The sequence below is a fragment of the Gadus macrocephalus genome, chromosome 1, assembly GCF_031168955.1.
Source record: "Gadus macrocephalus chromosome 1, ASM3116895v1".
NCBI lineage: Eukaryota > Metazoa > Chordata > Actinopteri > Gadiformes > Gadidae > Gadus > Gadus macrocephalus.
Window position 1 is genome coordinate 9,908,413 of NC_082382.1, and position 18,840 is coordinate 9,927,252.

Below are 18,840 nucleotides of genomic sequence, written 5' to 3' on the forward strand. Positions count from 1 at the left end.
CCAATGTGTGATGAAGTCAAAACGAAAGAATGGTCTAGTAAAATAAACTATAGATAGAATGTGATATAATATGGAAATATATATTCTATGAAAAATAATATACATTTATATTGATAATAACTATACTGATAGTCTGGTTGCCAAGGGGGTTAACCTCACAGTTGGGTATAAACAAAGTTTTATTGCATTTTCTTGTTGTTTTATATTTACTCATTCAGAATCAAGACGATGCAACTTTCACAAATATTGCTAAAAAAGTGAACGGAACGTTATAAAACTAAAAATAATAGTTAATTCATATCTATGACACAACTTAGTTATTTATAATACATTTATTGGAAAGATATTTGACCTTGAGGTTTTGAAGGTCAAAGTGGATTACAAATGGCCATGATATATTATTCAATATTTTCTAATTGACACTCAAAGTTAAGACAACAAAGAACTTGCTATTTTTAACCATTGAACCATTACAAACAAATCGTTTCATCACTTTCTCAGTAATAAAAAAATAAAATAAAAATGACAGTAAAATTGTAGAGTACATCTACATTTCATCGTCACTCTCATCCAAATCTGAACATGAATCAAGCTGACTGGCTGATTTAGTGTGAGGATTTTGACAGACATCATTTCCCTCACATTTACAATATGATGTACAAGACAAGCCAACCCCCACAGCAGCTAAAATCTCCTCTCATACATTGTGATGACTAGTAAATCCTCGAGAAGTACATGCAATGACTTGCAACAGTTCCTTGGGTACAACTTCAGTTGGACCGTATGTTGGGTGAGTGCCCTCGATCCTGCTTTTGCCCATCCATAGTCATTGATGTTTACCCTTGGACTTACAGATGTTTCACCAGCTTTCCATATTATTTGCGTATGAGCTGAGAACATGGGGAACACAGGATTCATCCATTGGAGGCAGAGCCTGTATTCTCTGTGTGCTTTTGTGGGAAGTTAAGATATTGCAGAGACACCCTAGTGCGTTAAATGAGGAAGAATTCTGCATTCTGTTGTTAGGTCCATCATATGGACTGATTGATCACCAAGTAAGTGCAAGCCTAGATCATGTATTTTTTTAACAAAGACATTTCCCGCACCTGAAGGGGTAAGATATTGTGTCACCACCAGTGACGGCATGCATTCTGAGTAAATCTTTACCATTGATTCTCTGCTGAAGCATTTACGTCAATATATTGCCCACCACTCTTCATCTCAACGCCACTCTTACTGGCTTCCACATCCAGTAAAAATATCAGAACAGAAGAAAAACATCTGTGTCGTCATATCGAACCACTACTAAAGTTTGGACATGACAAGCGTTTGCATTTCCTCTCTCTTTCGTTGGACTTGATGGAATCACTTATGTATTTATCAAATATGATAAAGTCTTCATGGGGTTTTACTGCAGCGGCTTCTCTGCCGTTAAAATTCTCAAATTTTCTGCAAGAGATTTTACAGTCCCATGTTTTGGCCCCTCAATGCGATGTAGCAACGTGTTCCCATCTACTGCTTCGAAATATGTACTACGATCTATCCACATCTATGTACCGACAACGTTCTGCATGCAGCCATACTCATCAAACAAAGAAGCAAGAACCGGAGATAACTCATAGCTGAATACCTTTTCCAGTGATCTATCTCTCTGGTTTCTTTGGTTCATATATTAATCCACAAATCAAACAAGGTTTCCTAAAGTCAAACTCTTCAGTGTCAGTCCTGTGACATTGTTTGGTGTTTGCAGGATATGTTTCATCGTTCTCAACTGAGCTATGTTTTCTTAATGCTCTGGATATATGCCAAGTGCATGTATAAGATGAAACACTGGATCTATGACACCAAATAAAACAATCAGGATATTATTGAAGTTTGCTCTCTAGCACAATGTGGAATATATCTCCCCTTTGTTTACTTGCAACAATGATATTTAGGCCCAATCCCATTTCTACCCCATACCCCTTCCCCCTTCAAAACAAGGGGGAGAGGGAAGGGGGAAGGGGTAAGGGGTAGAAATGGGATTGGGCCTTATACTATTATACTTATACAAATGATAATACTGTTGATTCTTTTTGGCCCTGCTTGAGATGACTCCTCGTGGTTATTGGTACATGTTTCATGAAGTCATTTTCCTCAGCCATTCTTTGCATCTGTAATATGAAACACTGTATTCTGTGACTATCCCGATTACTTTTTCAGTGAAACTCATATATTTACTACACACGGCTTCATTATTAAATTATAACATTTAAACTAAGAATATGATTAGGGTACTACTTTTTCTTCGAAGTAAGATGTTCATTTGTGGAAGCATTGCATATATTTCATCAATGAGAGAATCCTTCTGTATCTTCTATGGAGGAACATGAACACTGAGTACCATCTCACAAACAGCATGCAGATGGGGTCTTAAGGTGCGTTGCCGAGCCCATCCAAACCAGTGGGACGTGGGACTTATCCTACCTCCAACTAAGTAAAGTGCACTGGAATGCCTGTCGAAGTGGAACCGCCTACTATTGAACCGGGGGGTGATCGACCTACCCCCACTTCACCAAGTAGGAGCTAGTACAGTTCAGGTAGGATAAGTCCCACATCCCATTGCTTTGGATGGGCTCTGGAACGCACCATAAATCACGGGGTCACTTTCTCAGAATTACACCGCATTTAGCAAATCTTGGTCAGCAGCACTCCAGGAAATTGATAGTGTACTGCTTGAGCTTTCTGCCTTGCACCAAGTAACTACTGTGTGGACTCTATTATAGTTGATGGAGCATTTTTTTTAAATTATTTAAAGTAAATATTTTATACATTAAAGTTTTTTAATGCATACAGTTTTTTCTGTAAAATGTTAGTGTAATAACTCTTAGTTCAATCATTACAATGTGTACTATAACCTTCAATTTGTCCAGGTCAAAATATCTAGAGCTAAATTAATCAATTTCCTTTATATATATATATTATTACATATTTGACATTTTGCTTATTTTACCTTTGTGTATACTTTTCAAGTTCATAAATCAAAATGGTCTATGGTGCCAAAGTTGCATCGTCTTGATTCTGAATGAGTAAGTATATAACAACAAGAAAATGCAATAAAACTTTGTACATACCCAACTGCGAGGTGCACCTAAATGTAGTCACCTGGCAACCAAACTATTATAGGAATAGATGAAAATCCGGATTCAATTGTGTGTCTGTGTCTCTGTGGCTGCCAGCGTGCGTATCTAACCAATCTGACTTCAAATCACTTGATATTTCTGTTGATTCTTATCATTTTTGCCACCTTCAACCCACGGCCGCTGGCGGTAGGCCTCAGTGAGGGGCGTCTTCGTTAGCACCATGGTCAGCGCTAGCCGACAGCGTCCTAGGGGAACATACCGACATTGCCATCAAATCCAAACTGTTAAACACACCTTCTATAGGCCCAAGACATGGGGCTGGAAGGGGTGACTACATGTCGCATAATGATGTATTACGTGTCGTCCACTTATTGATTTTTTCTATGAGAAGGGGCGTACAATCAAACTTCTGTAGCCAGAAATGTCCTCTCGACTTCCAAATTTGCAAATCATCTTATCATTTACAGGCCTTTAGCAATAAGAGCTTCAATGTGCTTCAATCAGAAGCGGAATCACTGAAACGGGCTTTGTCTCTCTTCGCTCTTAGGAGGGCTGTTATCCTCCCTGTTCCGGTGAATAATGAACCCAAGGCAGCTCTGTCGTCTTAATTGAATGCTATTATTGACGATGAATTTACAAGTAAATAACAACACAGTTACAACCCTTAGCAGTGTATTGCTCTGGTAGTCACACCTTCTTCACACATCTTCAAACATGCTGTTGTCATTCCGGACTGTGGCACGAGGGCGCATGCGCCGTCGGATAGAATTGGGGACATCGGAGATACGACTACAAACACTCGGTGTTTTTTTTGGGGGGGGGATAGAAATATGTACGAATCCATTATCCGATATGTTGACTGAATATCCTATTTTTTTAACCTGTAGTCTAACTCAGATAAAACACCGGACGTGGTTGGGGTATTGGCGAAGAAAGCGTGGTGAAAGCCTCCATGCACGTTTAGTGTTAGCATGTGTTTGGGCTCTAGCTGGCTCTACTCTAGCGCATTCGGTTTCCACTCACATCCCTGGGAAGATGTGGTCCACTGCGATGCTCCCCGTCTTTTACATCGTCTTGGAAAGTGTTCTACTACGGCATTGAATACAACGGAAGGGATTGCCACTCCTTGTGTTCACAGCGGACCTTGATTTAATACCCAATACAATTAAGGCACGCGGTGAATGCCAAGAGAGGGGTCCTCTGCGGCATTGTCAACGACCGCCAGCATATGGACCGCACTCAATGACCACGATCGACTGCACTCAATTTAAACAAGGCTTTTACCTCATTATAAATTGGATACTGGGTTATTTCGAGGATGTTTGATAAATGATGTCATTATCATTACCCCACAGCTCTCTCTGCATAATGCTGGACTCGTTTAAATAATAGCAGTAGGCTGCAGTAGGCCTACCTTGTTTTTTTGGTTGCATGCATGCATGTCTCAGATTGTAACAGGTCAATCTTTTAATGGACATAGATTTGACTTAAATAAATAATTGTATATACAGGCTGGACAGTTGACTTGAAGGTTAAAATTATATATTATGTGTCTACATTGAAATTTGGCCTATAGGGCTTTAAATGGACATACCATTATTTATGATGTGATACAATTACATAACTACGTCATGTAATTGACCAATAAGATGTTAAAGTCAAAGGTATAGATTCCCTATCCCCAGTTTGCGTTGACATGATTCATTCAGTGCAATAGGATAGATAATTGACGTGTCATTTGCAGTTAAAGCCTATTGTGTTTTTGAACGAGGTAGAGGTGGGCCATTCGGACCCAAACTGTACCCCTTTATGTTATTTGACTCATTCTGCAGAGGTCAGGGGTGCTTCAGGCAACAGTAACAACACCTCAATAAATGACTCTTTAATATTCTTGTTAATGTGATGAATTTTCACTTATATGATTCAAACCATCAATTAAGGATTCAACTACCGGACGATTCATACGGTTAAAAGTTATTTCATGAAGAAATCTGACCAAAATCCCGTGGGAAACTTCATGTATGTCACTTGTCACGACCTACAGAGACTATAAAATACCAAGGATGTCGATGACACAGTGATGAATATATCTTTGCTTGTTGTTCTATACATATACACATTTAGCAAAGGAACCAAGCAAATAATACATATAACAGATAAGTATACTTTTAATAATGACCATGATCAAATCTAAGAATGTGATAGTGAGCTTTTATACAATGTAGATTTAATTGTTTGGGGGAGGGGTGGGGGGGAAGAGGGGGACTTAAAACATTTTTCTTTTAATATTTTGTTACCATTATATAACTCCTCAAGATTCCTCAATAACATACATCTGTCTTTCACGCTCGCATACGAACACGCATACGAATACACAAGCAAGCGAGACCCGGAAAAAAGTAAAGAAAAATAAGTCACGCACGTATACCATATAGACTACTCTCTGGTTACTCATACACTAACAATAAATCAGTAACATTAACTTTTGAGACATACTCAATTAGCATGGCCGGTACATTAAAGCTTAAATTCTTCTGAGGAAGATGTGGAAGGGTTATAGAAACGTTAATAATGTTAAGAAAGAACAAACATAACGACAAAACAAGGTGACAGGCCTAGCTATAAAAGCAGAACATGCTACATTGTCCCCAGAAATATACGTTAGCACACCAGACAGCCCGGCAGGAATGCCAGGGAAGAACATAAAAGAAACAGCTATCGTATTATGGATAATGAGGACATTAAAAGCATACTTTATATTCAATAAGAACCGAAACAATGTTTGTATTTCTACCTTATAAATAAAATTAAAATAAGGGAAGTCCTTAGAGGGTGTGTTATCTCTAAACAATATCTATTCCCTGAATCTCTCGCTGTATAACTTGAGGTACAGTACAGCAAACATTGCATTTTTTTATAACACTAGTGTTGAAAAGAAATGTTAAGGCTCTGGAAAAAATAAAATGAATGGCATGTTTTCTCTCCTCCGTGGATAGTTTGTCCAAACAGTAATTGGCCAAGTGACAAAGTCAGAGTAACTCTTTAACCTTCATGTCTTCTCATGTCTCAACCGTTTCACAAGATCATTTGTACGCACGTGCAACTTTTTGAGCCAGACACACTTCACAAATCCTAAGAAAATCCCGCAACAGAGTGTACAGATATCAGAAATTGTTTGTCGTACATGAATATAAACTGGCCAGAATCATAAAGACATTTCTGAATAAGTGTTGTTCACTCTTAGGAACACCCAACATTAGCACTTTTCTCCATGCAAGCACACACGCACGCACGCACACGCACGCACACAAAATCAGCAGCATGATAAGAGATTTTCAAGAGACGTGCAGATAACTGTTACTTAATATTAATTGAGAATGTAAGGTTTCATATTGCAGATCAAGGTCTAGAAGGCAAAAACACAAGGAGTTAAACAAAACAAAAAACGCTGAACTGATTTGATTGGTGGGACTCGTGAACTGGCTTCATCCCGGCTGCACACATCTTGAAAACTAAGAACCATGATCAAAGTGGCTTAATGCTTGTCATTGGCCAAAGACACTAAAACCAAGTGTGTGGTGGTGGTGGTGGTGGTGGTGGAGGGAGGGTCTTCTCTTCTTTAATCGAAACATCATCAAGTCCATCCAAGCAGAAGTATGGATCCACCTTTAAAGGAGCAGTCTTCTACTGTTTACTTCGATTCTGGCGATCCTGGATGAGGCATAGGAATAAAATAGACATCAGGAGATTGATGCTTCAAAAACACCAATGATCCAAGGCATCCAAATAAGTCATAGCATGACTAATAAAATCAATCAATCAGAATAGTGGAACATACCTGATCGAGCCGGGGGCGGCTCTGCATCGGAGGGGGCTCGTAGCTCTGTGGAAGAACACAAAACAAAATGGTTTCCAACATCTCCAGAACCAAAACACTCATAGATTGGTTGTAACTGGATCCAGCAATGCTTTTCATACACATAGAAATTATTATTGTCATTCTTAAAGTGAATGATGACGTTAAGATCACCGTCCTGCCCACCTCTTCCTCCTCCTGCTTCTTCTCGTAGTGGGAGAAGTCGTCGAAGATGGAGGTGGTGTGTTTGTAGGTGGCGATGATCTTGAGCACCTGCTTGGCCTTCTCGAGGGGCACCTCCTGGGTGTCCCGCGAGTTGGTCACCGGCTTGTTGTCGTTGTTCTCCAGGCGGATGTGGCGCAGCTGGCTGTTGGGCACGTCCTTCACAAACAGCCAGTCCACGTCGAACTTGCCCTTCCACTTGTCCTGCGCCCACACGCCGGCGCTGGTGCCGTAGTCCACCGGCGAGCGCATCTCCGCCACGCCGCAGAAGTGCCCGCTGCCGTTGACGCTGAACAGCAGGTAGACGGGGCCCTTAGCGTTCATAGCTCTGAAGGCCGAGTCCAGCCGTTTGTTGCCGTGCTCCGTGCTGCACCAGATGGAGTACTTGATGGAGCGGTGGATGTCGTCCTCGGAGTAGCTCTTGATGATGAACACGCGGCCGTTCTTCAGGTTCCACTCAAAGTCCTTGGGGTTATAGCTGTGGGCCGCTCGCAGCTTCTCCAGCACGGGGTGGGAGTCCAGCCCGGGGCCCGACCGGGGGGGCGCGCCCCCGACCCCTCCGCCCCCGTTACCCATTCCCCCGCCGCCGGAGGAGCCGCTGTTGTCCAGACTACCGCACCCGTAGCCCGGGTTCCGATTGCGCGGGGCCACCCAGCGGGTCTGGGGCGGCGGCACCGCGTTGTGGTTCTGGTACGACTGCGGGGGAGGGGGGGGGTGAGGACCCTGCATGGCCATCTGCTGCACGAGGGACGGGGCCGAGTGGACGGACTGCTGGGGGGGCGGGGGCAGGCCGTGGGAAAGGTGGGCGTGGGAGTGAAGCTGCTGCGGCTGGTGCTGATGCTGGTGGTGGGGGGGCAAAGGAGGGGGCACTTTGGAAACAGTCCCCTTATTATCCCACGTATCCATTTCCATAGTGTGTTTGATAGGCGGCGGAGGCAGTATTCCACCGGCCATGGGCATGCCAGGCTTAGTCTTGGTCTTGAGCTGCTGCATCTTGGCAGGCTTACTGGCGATGGCAGCCCACGATGTGGGCTTGGGAGGGGGCATTCCAATTGATGTGCCACCGTTGCCCGTGGCAACAGCAGCAGCTACATTTCCGCCGCCACCAATCACGGAGCCGACGCTCTTTACACCAGAGCCACTTCCTGTCACATCGCCTCCTATTTTTAACCCCAGCATGCCCTGCTCCAGGCTATTCATGCCCGGAGCCTTACTGAGCGTGTCACTGTGGAAGCCTGTCTGTCCATCGGGGACTAGCGTGCCCCCTAGGGAGCTGGGTGGGTAGCTGTAGCTCCCCCCATAGGCTGAGCTCTGAGTCTGCTGGCCCTGAGACCCACTGGTGCCCCAGGCTGAAAAGGCAGGGTTCTCTGGAAAAAAGTTAAACCTATGTGGATAGATGCTGCTCCCTAACCCCCCCGGCTGACCAAACACAGTGTCATGCATGAAATGGTGGTCTCCGTTGCTGAGGGGGGCATAGGGAGTAAGGTAGGGGATGGGGGGGTCCCCTCCTGTGGACCACGGCGCCTCACTGAGAGGGTAGGGGAAACCAATAGACGGGGCGTAGTAGCTGGACAGGTACGGGTCGGTCATGGATTGATAGCTGTTATTCTGGAAAAGAAGGAGAATAGGTCTCAACAATTCGCTTCCACTGGAGTAAAAACATTTTGCATCGAAGGCGCCGGTCGATTTAGTTAAGAGTCATCTATCAAAATTGCATTTTTTGACAATCCAAAATACCAATATGCATACAACCAAGTGCTGTCCCTCAACCTAGAACTACAAACATTGACGTATCTCTAATACACAGATCCACCACAGTGCATCAATGTGACATCTATTAGACACTACTGTAAGTTGCTTTTGTTCAAAGCGACTTACAGTAATGCCAAGAAGCATCGCAAACAGGAAACCCTATAAGAGATGGTATAAGAAATAGCAGACGACAACAAAGTTCCTCACCTGATTTGACTGGCCGGTGAGATAGGGCTCAAAGTCATTGTCATGGACTGTATCCTTTTGATGCATTGAGCCATTTTGTACCGACACAGGAAAGGCTGAAATTGAATCATTATTCAACATATGAATTAGTAATGATACTAAGTAATATATGAAGTCATGTCCAATTCATAACACTGCTTTTAACCAGCCAATAAGTTTATGACACTATTATTCATTGCTACTCCACCAACAAATATTATGCAAATAGTAAAAATGGCAATACTGTAATCATAATAAATATATAATGCTGTAAAATAATAAACCTAACGTTTCCTAGTCAACAACTGTTTTGGCAATCTGCACTCCCAACAAATAACCAACCCTTTCTTAGTGAAAACAGTAATGCATATTGAATAAATTGTGGTAAACATCCTATTACATAGTATAAAACGTCAACCTCAATGTACTTCAACTGAAGCCTCGATGTGCGGTTGGATGGAATTGAATTAAAACAACCAATCAGTTATAGAAAAATACAAAATTCTGAAATTAATCAATCCAACATCCATTCAAGAAGATATTTGGCATAGCATCTTGTTTCCTCACCTTTACTAGCATCCTGTCCTTTTGATGACTTGATGGCGATATTGACATACCGTGAAAAGGAAAAAACGGTAACCGTTAATGTGCTGTTATTCATTCACCGGTGATTATAAGCTTTATTAAAGTGCTGCGCATCGCTGGACCTCCTGGCAAATGAGGAGGCCCAGTTCATTCATTGTACATTTATGTTCGAGTAAACATTAAGACACAAGATGCCATCAGCTCATTCAGTGCAATGATCTCCTGATTCACTATGCAATACATGATTTATTCACACAAGTACAACCACGTTAACATCCCAGGTGAGCACTGTGCTTCGATGTTTCGTTGCTATTAAGCCGACCTATCTACAAAATCGTCCAGAAGCAGGCAGGGTGGTTAGCCTGGCATAAATGGCATCATCGCATCATCTGAGTCCAGGATGCACACCCCACTTCCCGGGGAAAATCCAGGGCCCGGGTTGTATGCTTGTTTTAATTCCTTACCTGGGGGTCAATGCTTGCGGCAGACATCATTCGTCAATCGAAAGGTAAACAAGAAGGGATGCTTTGCAAGACGTATTTCCTCCAAAACTACGTTTATCGTCCAGTCCCTCCGCTAGCGGAGTACGCGTTAGTTTGCTAACAGTTAGACAGTTAGCTGCACTAGTTGGCTAGCTAGTTAGCTGCGCTAGGGTACGGTTCTGCGTTACGATGTTGACAGTTTTTGTGACGTGGATCAGATCGAACTTAGGATCAGTCCGATGACAGTGAGGGGTCCCTTGTCGGCATCAATTCAGTGGGGTTTCAATACGCTGTAAACCCCACACCGTCAAAATCCAGCTCCGGTGGCACTTTGCACTTCCCCCAATGGCAGCCTCATCCGGGATCTGGTGGACGGAAGTGACGTCAGTGACGCAGGGGCCTCGACGCTTCACAGGCCCCACTGGCCCTGAAAGTCCAATAACCTATTTTCTTTAAATTTGTTTGAGAAATTGGTGAAACGGCTTTTAGGAAAGTCTACGTGAGATCATGTTTGTGTGTTTATAGTAAAAGCATATAACAAGTATCGAATTGTCTTGAACTGTCAATAGTATGGTCACCTTTATTCGTCAAACTACAAATAAATATTCACCAACATTTACGAACTAAATACGAGGTAGGTTATTTTGTGTTCACATTTTTTTTTTATCCCCTCACTCTTATGAACACACGCACCCAGACACACACACACACACCACACCACACCACACCACACCACACCACACCACACCACACACACACACACACACACACACACACACACACACACACACACACACACACACACACACACACACACACACACACACACACACCAACATAAATGTGTACTTAATGTACAGTACAGATACACAAAAAAGATACAGTTGCTGCTCTATTTGTTAAAGCATGCATCACTGTGATATACACCTAATGTTGAAACAGGTCGGATATCATAAGATGTGTGCATTACAAACGCATCAAATATCAATACTAATTAAGGACTTATTACAAACAAACAGTTATTGGTTGTGATTAAGTTCTCCAGCACGTTTCCTTCGTTTCATCCTATTGCTCCATAACTTCTTCGAGTTGCTTCTTTTTGTATCGTACATGTTATCTATAGATTAAGAAAGTAAATGAATATAAATTACAATCAAAGATATGCATTACATTAATAATATCATCAGACTTTTGAAACTGGAAACTTGAAACAAACAGTTTTTTGACTGCATTCTGTAGTACCTGCCTATCACTTCTTTGTATTAGAAGAACAAATCCGGGGATTTAGATGGGTGATGAATTTCACCCATGAAATCAACTAAAATATGGAGGAGAAAAAGAAATGTCAACACAAAGCCAGCATGGTGTCACTGTTCAGCAATGTCCTTGTGGTGGTTAGAGAACGCATTTTTGTGTTTTAGGTTTCTTTTGTTGCTAATCAGAAGAAAATTATTATGATGACTACATGCAGAGAGGGAACGAAGCATGCACGTTTCCCAGATAAAAGCATGTGGGGTAAAAATCAGGATATAGACTCACAGCTGTCATCCTCATGTGACAAAGTATTGGCCACATAACAGGCATATGTAAATCCCAGGAGCTGTAAAAAAAAAGAACAAATTCAATCGTATGCATTTGAGATAATTGTATGCTCATTATTTAATAATATTTATTTGCATATAGCATCTTAATCCCTTAATTCAAAATAATATTATACCATACAACTCTTTTCATGCATTGTAAAAGTGGGAATAGCCTTCACGGTGCCACATGTGTGAAGTGGGAACACTCACTGATAGAACCAGCTGTATGATGCAGTGCAGAACCTCTATATATTGGTGTTCCAGCCAGCAGCTCAGAACGGTAACCAGCTCTGGGTTTTCCTGGCTCTGCCATGCTGGGGAAGGTAGGTCCCTGCCCTCACACCCGGGCCCGTTGTCCCTCCACCAGGACTGCTGGGAGGACATTCCCAGCGACAGTATGTCGCTGTCCTGCAATTACACTGCGCGTCATTGGCTGCTCAATCGCTGACTTGGTGCAGTTCAAACGAGCGGTGCTGCTCGCAGAGGATTCAATGGAAGGTAGAGGGACCCCGAGAAGGAGCCAGAGAAGGAGCCCAGAGGATTCAATGGAAGGTAGAGGGACCCCGAGAAGGAGCCAGAGAAGGAGCCCAGAGGATTCGGTATAAGCGCGGAGGAGCAGGAAGAGGAGATGAAGAAGAGCAGCAGTGGGAAAACACAAGGAGATATTCTAAAATATCAGAAATAATGTTTTTGAATTGAATGTCACAACATAGATATTTTGATTGATATTACAATCAATAAAATGTAGACAACTGTCAAATACTGAATGGGGAAAGCATGTACAAAACACAGTAAAAAAATCTATTTTACTGGTACAATGAGCTGTTCCCTCTCCAAATGTGAAAACATTCCAAAACCTTTCAATACTAAAATATATTCATGGAAATGTTCGGCAAATTAACTTTGTAGGTGACCCATAAGACAGGGACTTGAAGCCCTGGCAACAGGAAGCAGGTGGTAATTATTTAGCCTAGGTTGTGTGACTCTCTAATTATCAGCCATATGCATTGCCATTAGACCTACCTTTGAAAGCCCCCCCAAGTCCAGGTAAAGACAGCTTACTAGAACATTCCAGCCAACCCACAACAGCGTCCAGACCAGGTACTGGAAAGATAAAGATTGAAATAAGCATCAACATATAGGGTTTGTGGTGGAACCCTTGCCTTTTGTGTGATTAAATATGCAATTTGCAGTTGTCTTGTTGGTATAGTTCTTAGAAATTGAATTGACTCCTAGAAATGTAAAATGAGTCCGAATTAAATTAAGTTTTCTCACCAAAACAACGTATCGTGGTCTATACTGGATGGTACCAAAGAGACCCAGGATAACCACGATTATCTGTAAGAAGTTGATCATAATCGGTGCCCACTGAAAGCCCAGGAAGTCAAACACTTGCCTCTCCACTGCAGTGACCTGGTAGATAAAAAAGTAGAGTTAAGAAACTTGAAGAGTGAATTTTGGGGAGAAAATACTTAATTTATCCCAAAGTGCATCCTCCTCCCAGTTGCCATGACCGTCAATTCAAAGCCTTTCAATACAAGCAGTTCGTAAGAGTGGGGGGTAGGGTGGGAAAACGAGAACAAAGTGCCTGCAGTCCTCATTGTTATGTTTTTAACAAATGTGAAGCAGTAGCCTTATTCATTTTGCCCCTTTTCATAAAGACGGTTTGACCCTACGTCGGTCACTACCCAACTGTTGTTCAACTAACTGAATGGAAGAGAACCAGATCAACCATTCAAGTTAAAAATATTAATATAATGCATAAAAGGCAGTCGTCACACATTCACTCAAAAAAACATGTAAACAAGCAGAGAAACGCATGAGTGTCAGAGGCTACCCAACGAAAGCCAATGAACTGCTGAAATTAAAGCAGTGTCGTGATTCAACCACAACGATACACAGCATCTGGTGGTCAAAACAGACTAAAACAAAACGAATAATACTTTAATCATTTCATAATTAAGAAGAAGAAACGTGTATTTAGAGTGAGAGAGATAAAGAGCAAGAAAGAGAGAGAGAGAGAAAGAGCATATTCTCACCAATTGCAGAGTGAAGAGAAAGACCAGCGTGCATCGTCCCGAACAGCACTCCATCTTCTCCTTCTTTCGCAGTCACTTCGGCTCAATAATTCTTAGTATAAGAATAATCAGGAGCAAGGAATGAATTAAAAAAAAATGCACTTAGACACCTGTGAGGCTCAAGTCCATCGCCAGGCGTGTGGGGACGCAGCAGCGTTCACTTTGTTCCGTTTATTGGGAGGAACAACACGTCTGCTTGTGTTACAACCACACGTAGGGGGGGGGGGGGGGGGGGGGGGGGGGGGGGGGAGGGGCGGCACAGCTGCACAGATGCTGTTCCCACACGGCGCGCCTCCCGACCTGATAGCCTAGGTAGTGGACACGCTGCAACGCTAACAATAGGCCTATAGGGGACGTTGTTGAGCAATGCAGAGATATGTTCTTATAACATGCCTACATCCATGATGGGTCAGCCAAGATGGGCACAAACAAGCCGCTCCTATCTTGTTTCTTCTATTGTATACAGTCTATGATGTTTACACATTTAGAGTGTCGACAGAAAAATCTTTCTATTTAAGTTCGTGGATTTACTATGTGTGGCATTACTGTAAAATAATACAGCTGTTAGGCCTATTTATAATAATAATAATCATAATATCACAACAGTCTTGATTATTCATTCATAAAGTGCACCTCAAACATATTCCTAACCTAGACCTATAGACTTTCTTTCGTGCTGTGCGTTCATTTGAAAAATCGAAATAGATAACACGTTGCAATTTGTGCACATCATCTTAAAAAGTTATCCATAAATGTTTAATCAGAAGATTAAGGCTGTTACAAACTTCTGGCATTTATTAAGGAATTAATTAGGAATTAAAAGCCTATTTTGTTGATATCTAATATATATATATATAGAATAGGCAGGCTATTATGCATACATAACATGATGTATTTCAATGGTATTTACTTTACACCACAATCATAATCAAATGGATATGTCTGAGACTATTCACAAGACGTAGTAGACCACTAGTGTGTGACAGCGAACCACTCATCCCATTCATGGTCCAACAACCAGCACTTCCAAAACCAGCCGAAGGGGGGGGCCACATTCAAAAGACGAAATTCATAATTGGGGGTCTCCAGCCATCGCTGTCACATGGAACTATCGTGAGCCGAGGGGCTGCGTGCAGAGATGGAGGGGGCCTGAAATGTGGAGGTAATTCAGACAATTGTCATAATACAGGAACTCAAATGTTTATATTTCTTCTCTGCGTTTGTCGCGCAAAACGTGGACTCGTGGATACGACGCATTGGGGTGACACGCCGGGCTGTGGAAGAATGACAGACTCAATATGCTGCATTCTTCGTTTCTGAAACGCACGACACCAGAGTTCACATTTTTGATTGATTATGCTTGCGGAGAGTGCGTGGTACGAGTGGAAGCAACCCAAATTAAAGGAACCCAGCAAAGTAAACGCAGCGCTCCGTCGCGCCTCCTGCAGCTCTGATCTGAGTGAGTACAGAAATCCTCCTAGCGCATTGCTCCATGCCCGACTCGGTTTGACAGAATGGGGATCTGTATTTCCCGTTATATATATATTTAGCGTATGAATCAAGATAATGGAACGGGGTGGATATGGATCAGGTGATATCCTTCATGGAGCCCTTCTATACGTTGCATTGCCCATTTTCTTTGTGTTGGCACTCATTCCCGTCTCCAGCGGTCGTACATTTTACACCGACACGTGCGCACCCACCTTAACGTTACTGCATCGATTTGGGGGGATTATTTGGGGGTGATAATCATCATTTGGTCAGTGAGTTTGGGACCAGCTGAACGCGAGACGCAGCCTGCGGATCCCGTCAAGGCTGATCGATGGTACCTATGTCCTGGTCGACGCTGAATCGACCGGATTATTAACGTGAGACCCACCTTACCCTCCCATTAAGGTCCGTGCCCCCCCCCCTCTCTCTCTATTAGGGGGTGTAGGGAACTGCCTTTGTCGTCAACTTGCCATCTGACCTCAGGGACGGCGCTTACATTTCACTTTGATCTTGAAATTAATCGGAAATGCTTTGATGATTATAAATAAAATAAAAAATCGTGCCCCGAGCCCTGATTAAAACACATCGCCTTACAAGACACTGCATCAAGGGAGATTTCCCTGTGCTTATGGCTTTTAATGACTAGGCCGACTAAGACGGTTTCCACGGGCGTTCTTTTCGGTTTACAATTGACGTGGCTGTCAGTCAACCGATTACAAATCTTTTTTTTTTTTTTTTGGTTGCGAACCTGTTGTCTTATAGTGCCACTGCAGCTTGAACCGACTATGTTATCGAAGACATATTAAAGCACAGATACATGTACGGCGAGCCAGGCCAAATGTATCCGTATCATTAACTCTGATATAATTAATGGCTGTTTATCTTGGGTCCATATGAGGCGGATCGATCCATCGCCACCCCATCGCCAGTTTGTGCACGCTCACCTATCCAATCACCTCTTTTTGTGTTGCTACCATGTGAGATAGAATTGACCAAAGGGTGTAGAGCAGTGGAATCCAGTTAATTGATAAGCATGTTATAGTGTCTCGGTTTTTGTCACTGGTGCTGAAAGAAAGCAGCAAATTAAATAATTAAACAAGGGCATGACATTCTATTTATTAGGATTCACTGTTGCATAGGCTGTTTAACCCTATTGCACACAGGCTACACCATTCCTCATCTCACGGGCATGGTTAATCTTTGTTGCAAGCAAACATTTGACCTAATTCACATTCTCACACAATAACAGCTCCCCCCACTCTATCCCTCTGTCTCTCTCTCTCTCTCTCTCTCTCTCTCTCTCTCTCTCTCTCCCTCTCTCTCTCTCACTCACTCCCTCTCTCTCTCTCACTCACTCCCTCTCCCTCTCTGCCCCTCTTCTTTCACGCACACACACACACACACACATACGCACACACACGCACACACACACACACACACACACACACACACACACACACACACACACACACACACACACACACACACACACACACACACACACACACACACACACACACACACACACACAGACTGTTATTGGTGTCACACTGAGGATGGGTAGATTTGCACGACCAGGTGGTTTATAAGAACATGGGGATCTGGGTCTTTACCACATGTCGGGGCAAATTATGATATTAATACTACACATGTGGAAATTGTTAGAAATACCAACAGTACTATGCTTAGATGGGATGCACTCTGAAATGCTGTGTCTTTCCCTCAAGCAACCAATTTAGAGTTTCCTAAATCGATTGTCTTCATAGAAGGGTCGTCCTGCTCAGTACAGCGCTTAATATGTCATCCTTTATTGATTATTTTGTGGTGATTATAACGAGGGTGATATTTGGTTGAAGATATAGCTAGGTGTTGTGTTATTGGTAGAGCCATTGTGTTTATTTTTTAATTATCGACGCACAGCACAGCACATGCGCACACATGTCCAAACACAAACCCACCAAGGGGGAACATACGCACAACAACAGGGTCGTTTTTGATATGTGTTCCAAAAATACACGAAAATATATCAAGGTGTTCAATCCAATCCTGACTCCTCTCTCCACACCCCTCACACTGTGGGCTGACGACCGTGAACCGTGAATATCCTGAAGAGAATGCACTTCATTCCTTACGTCAGATGCATTTCATTCACATGTCTGTCATAAGGAGGGGATCCTATTGCAATGCACACCATACAACATTCCTCTTAACAAGACAAAATATTTCATATTTCACACGTACTGCAGTCCTCTCCTCTCCCACGGACACGAGAGGAGAGGAGAGGAGGACTAGAGGAGAGGAGGACTAGAGAGGAGGACTAGAGAGGAGGACTAGAGAGGAGGACTAGAGAGGAGGAGGACTAGAGAGGAGGACTAGAGAGGAGGACTAGAGAGGAGGACTAGAGAGGAGGGCTAGAGGAGAGGAGGACTAGAGAGGAGGACTAGAGAGGAGGACTAGAGAGGAGGGCTAGAGGAGAGGAGGACTAGAGAGGAGGGCTAGAGGAGAGGAGGACTAGAGAGGAGGACTAGAGAGGAGGACTAGAGAGGAGGAGGACTAGAGAGGAGGAGGACTAGAGAGGAGGACTAGAGAGGAGGACTAGAGAGGAGGAGGACTAGAGAGGAGGAGGACTAGAGAGGAGGACTAGAGAGGAGGACTAGAGAGGAGGAGGACTAGAGAGGAGGACTAGAGAGGAGGACTAGAGAGGAGGACTAGAGAGGAGGAGGACTAGAGAGGAGGACTAGAGAGGAGGACTAGAGGAAAGGAGGACTAGAGAGGAGGGCTAGAGAGGAGGAGGACTAGAGAGGAGGACTAGGGAGGAGGAGGACTAGAGAGGAGGACTAGAGAGGAGGAGGACTAGAGAGGAGGACTAGAGAGGAGGAGGACTAGAGAGGAGGACTAGAGAGGAGGATTAGAGAGGAGGATTAGAGAGGAGGAGGACTAGAGAGGAGGACTAGAGAGGAGGACTAGAGAGGAGGACTAGAGGGAGAGACCGCTGGCCAGCTTTAATTACTCCAGCATTACAATGGGGAGCACGGCTCACTATCCCCGGTCCTGATACACTAAACCCCATTTTACCCTCCTCGGCTCCTCTCCTGTGTCCTGCTAGCGGGCTAGCCGTAGCGGTAGCCCTCTGTGATAGACGGTGCGCTGCCTGGGTAGCAGCCGGACAGGGCGGGCCGGCGGGCAGGCGGGAAGGTGTGTGGTGAGGGGAGGCAGCTTTCTGCTCGTGTTCCCAGACCCTGTAGTGCACTGAGGGGCTGCGGCCGCCGGGCCGGGGGGTCCGCTCCCTGCCTCCTGGAGAAGGGAGAGCTTTGTTAGGCCGAGGGGGAAGTGAAGGCCAGCGTGGAGCTGAGGGCCCGTTTCCTCCTGGGGCTGCATTATCACCGCGGCGGGGCCCGGGGAGGACCAATCGGCTGGCTAGCCGGGCCCCGCCGCGGCGTCCCT

The 18,840-nt window shown here is 43.8% G+C and overlaps 3 protein-coding genes across 4 annotated transcripts in view; 1 reads left to right on the forward strand and 2 right to left on the reverse strand.

The window, feature by feature from the left end:
- Positions 1 to 4,989: 4,989 nt before the first annotated feature.
- ythdf1 (YTH N6-methyladenosine RNA binding protein F1) lies at positions 4,990 to 10,622 on the reverse strand. The gene is made up of 6 exons (XM_060053794.1): positions 10,227 to 10,622; positions 9,745 to 9,772; positions 9,160 to 9,254; positions 7,165 to 8,808; positions 6,961 to 7,005; positions 4,990 to 6,833 (listed from the first exon to the last, which is right to left on the reverse strand). The coding sequence occupies exons 1-6, from the start codon at positions 10,254 to 10,256 to the stop codon at positions 6,807 to 6,809; spliced, it is 1,869 nt and encodes a 622-aa protein (XP_059909777.1). The 5' UTR covers positions 10,257 to 10,622; the 3' UTR covers positions 4,990 to 6,806.
- Positions 10,623 to 10,793: 171 nt separating this feature from the next.
- On the reverse strand, positions 10,794 to 14,129 carry nkain5 (sodium/potassium transporting ATPase interacting 5). The gene is made up of 7 exons (XM_060053914.1): positions 13,867 to 14,129; positions 13,103 to 13,240; positions 12,851 to 12,931; positions 12,038 to 12,235; positions 11,784 to 11,844; positions 11,487 to 11,562; positions 10,794 to 11,361 (listed from the first exon to the last, which is right to left on the reverse strand). Exons 1-6 carry the CDS (start codon positions 13,918 to 13,920, stop codon positions 11,507 to 11,509), a joined length of 588 nt encoding a protein of 195 aa, XP_059909897.1. The 5' UTR covers positions 13,921 to 14,129; the 3' UTR covers positions 10,794 to 11,361; positions 11,487 to 11,506.
- Positions 14,130 to 14,949: 820 nt separating this feature from the next.
- The window catches only part of si:dkey-70p6.1 (uncharacterized protein LOC570575 homolog), a 15,431-nt gene continuing 11,540 nt past the window's right edge, over positions 14,950 to 18,840 (forward strand). The window contains exon 1 of one of the 2 annotated variants that reach the window (XM_060054308.1): positions 14,950 to 15,067. The gene's annotated coding sequence lies outside the window, so the exon portion shown is untranslated. Of the gene's footprint in view, positions 15,365 to 18,840 lie in introns of both variants that reach the window. The other variant, XM_060054238.1, reaches the window with a different exon arrangement.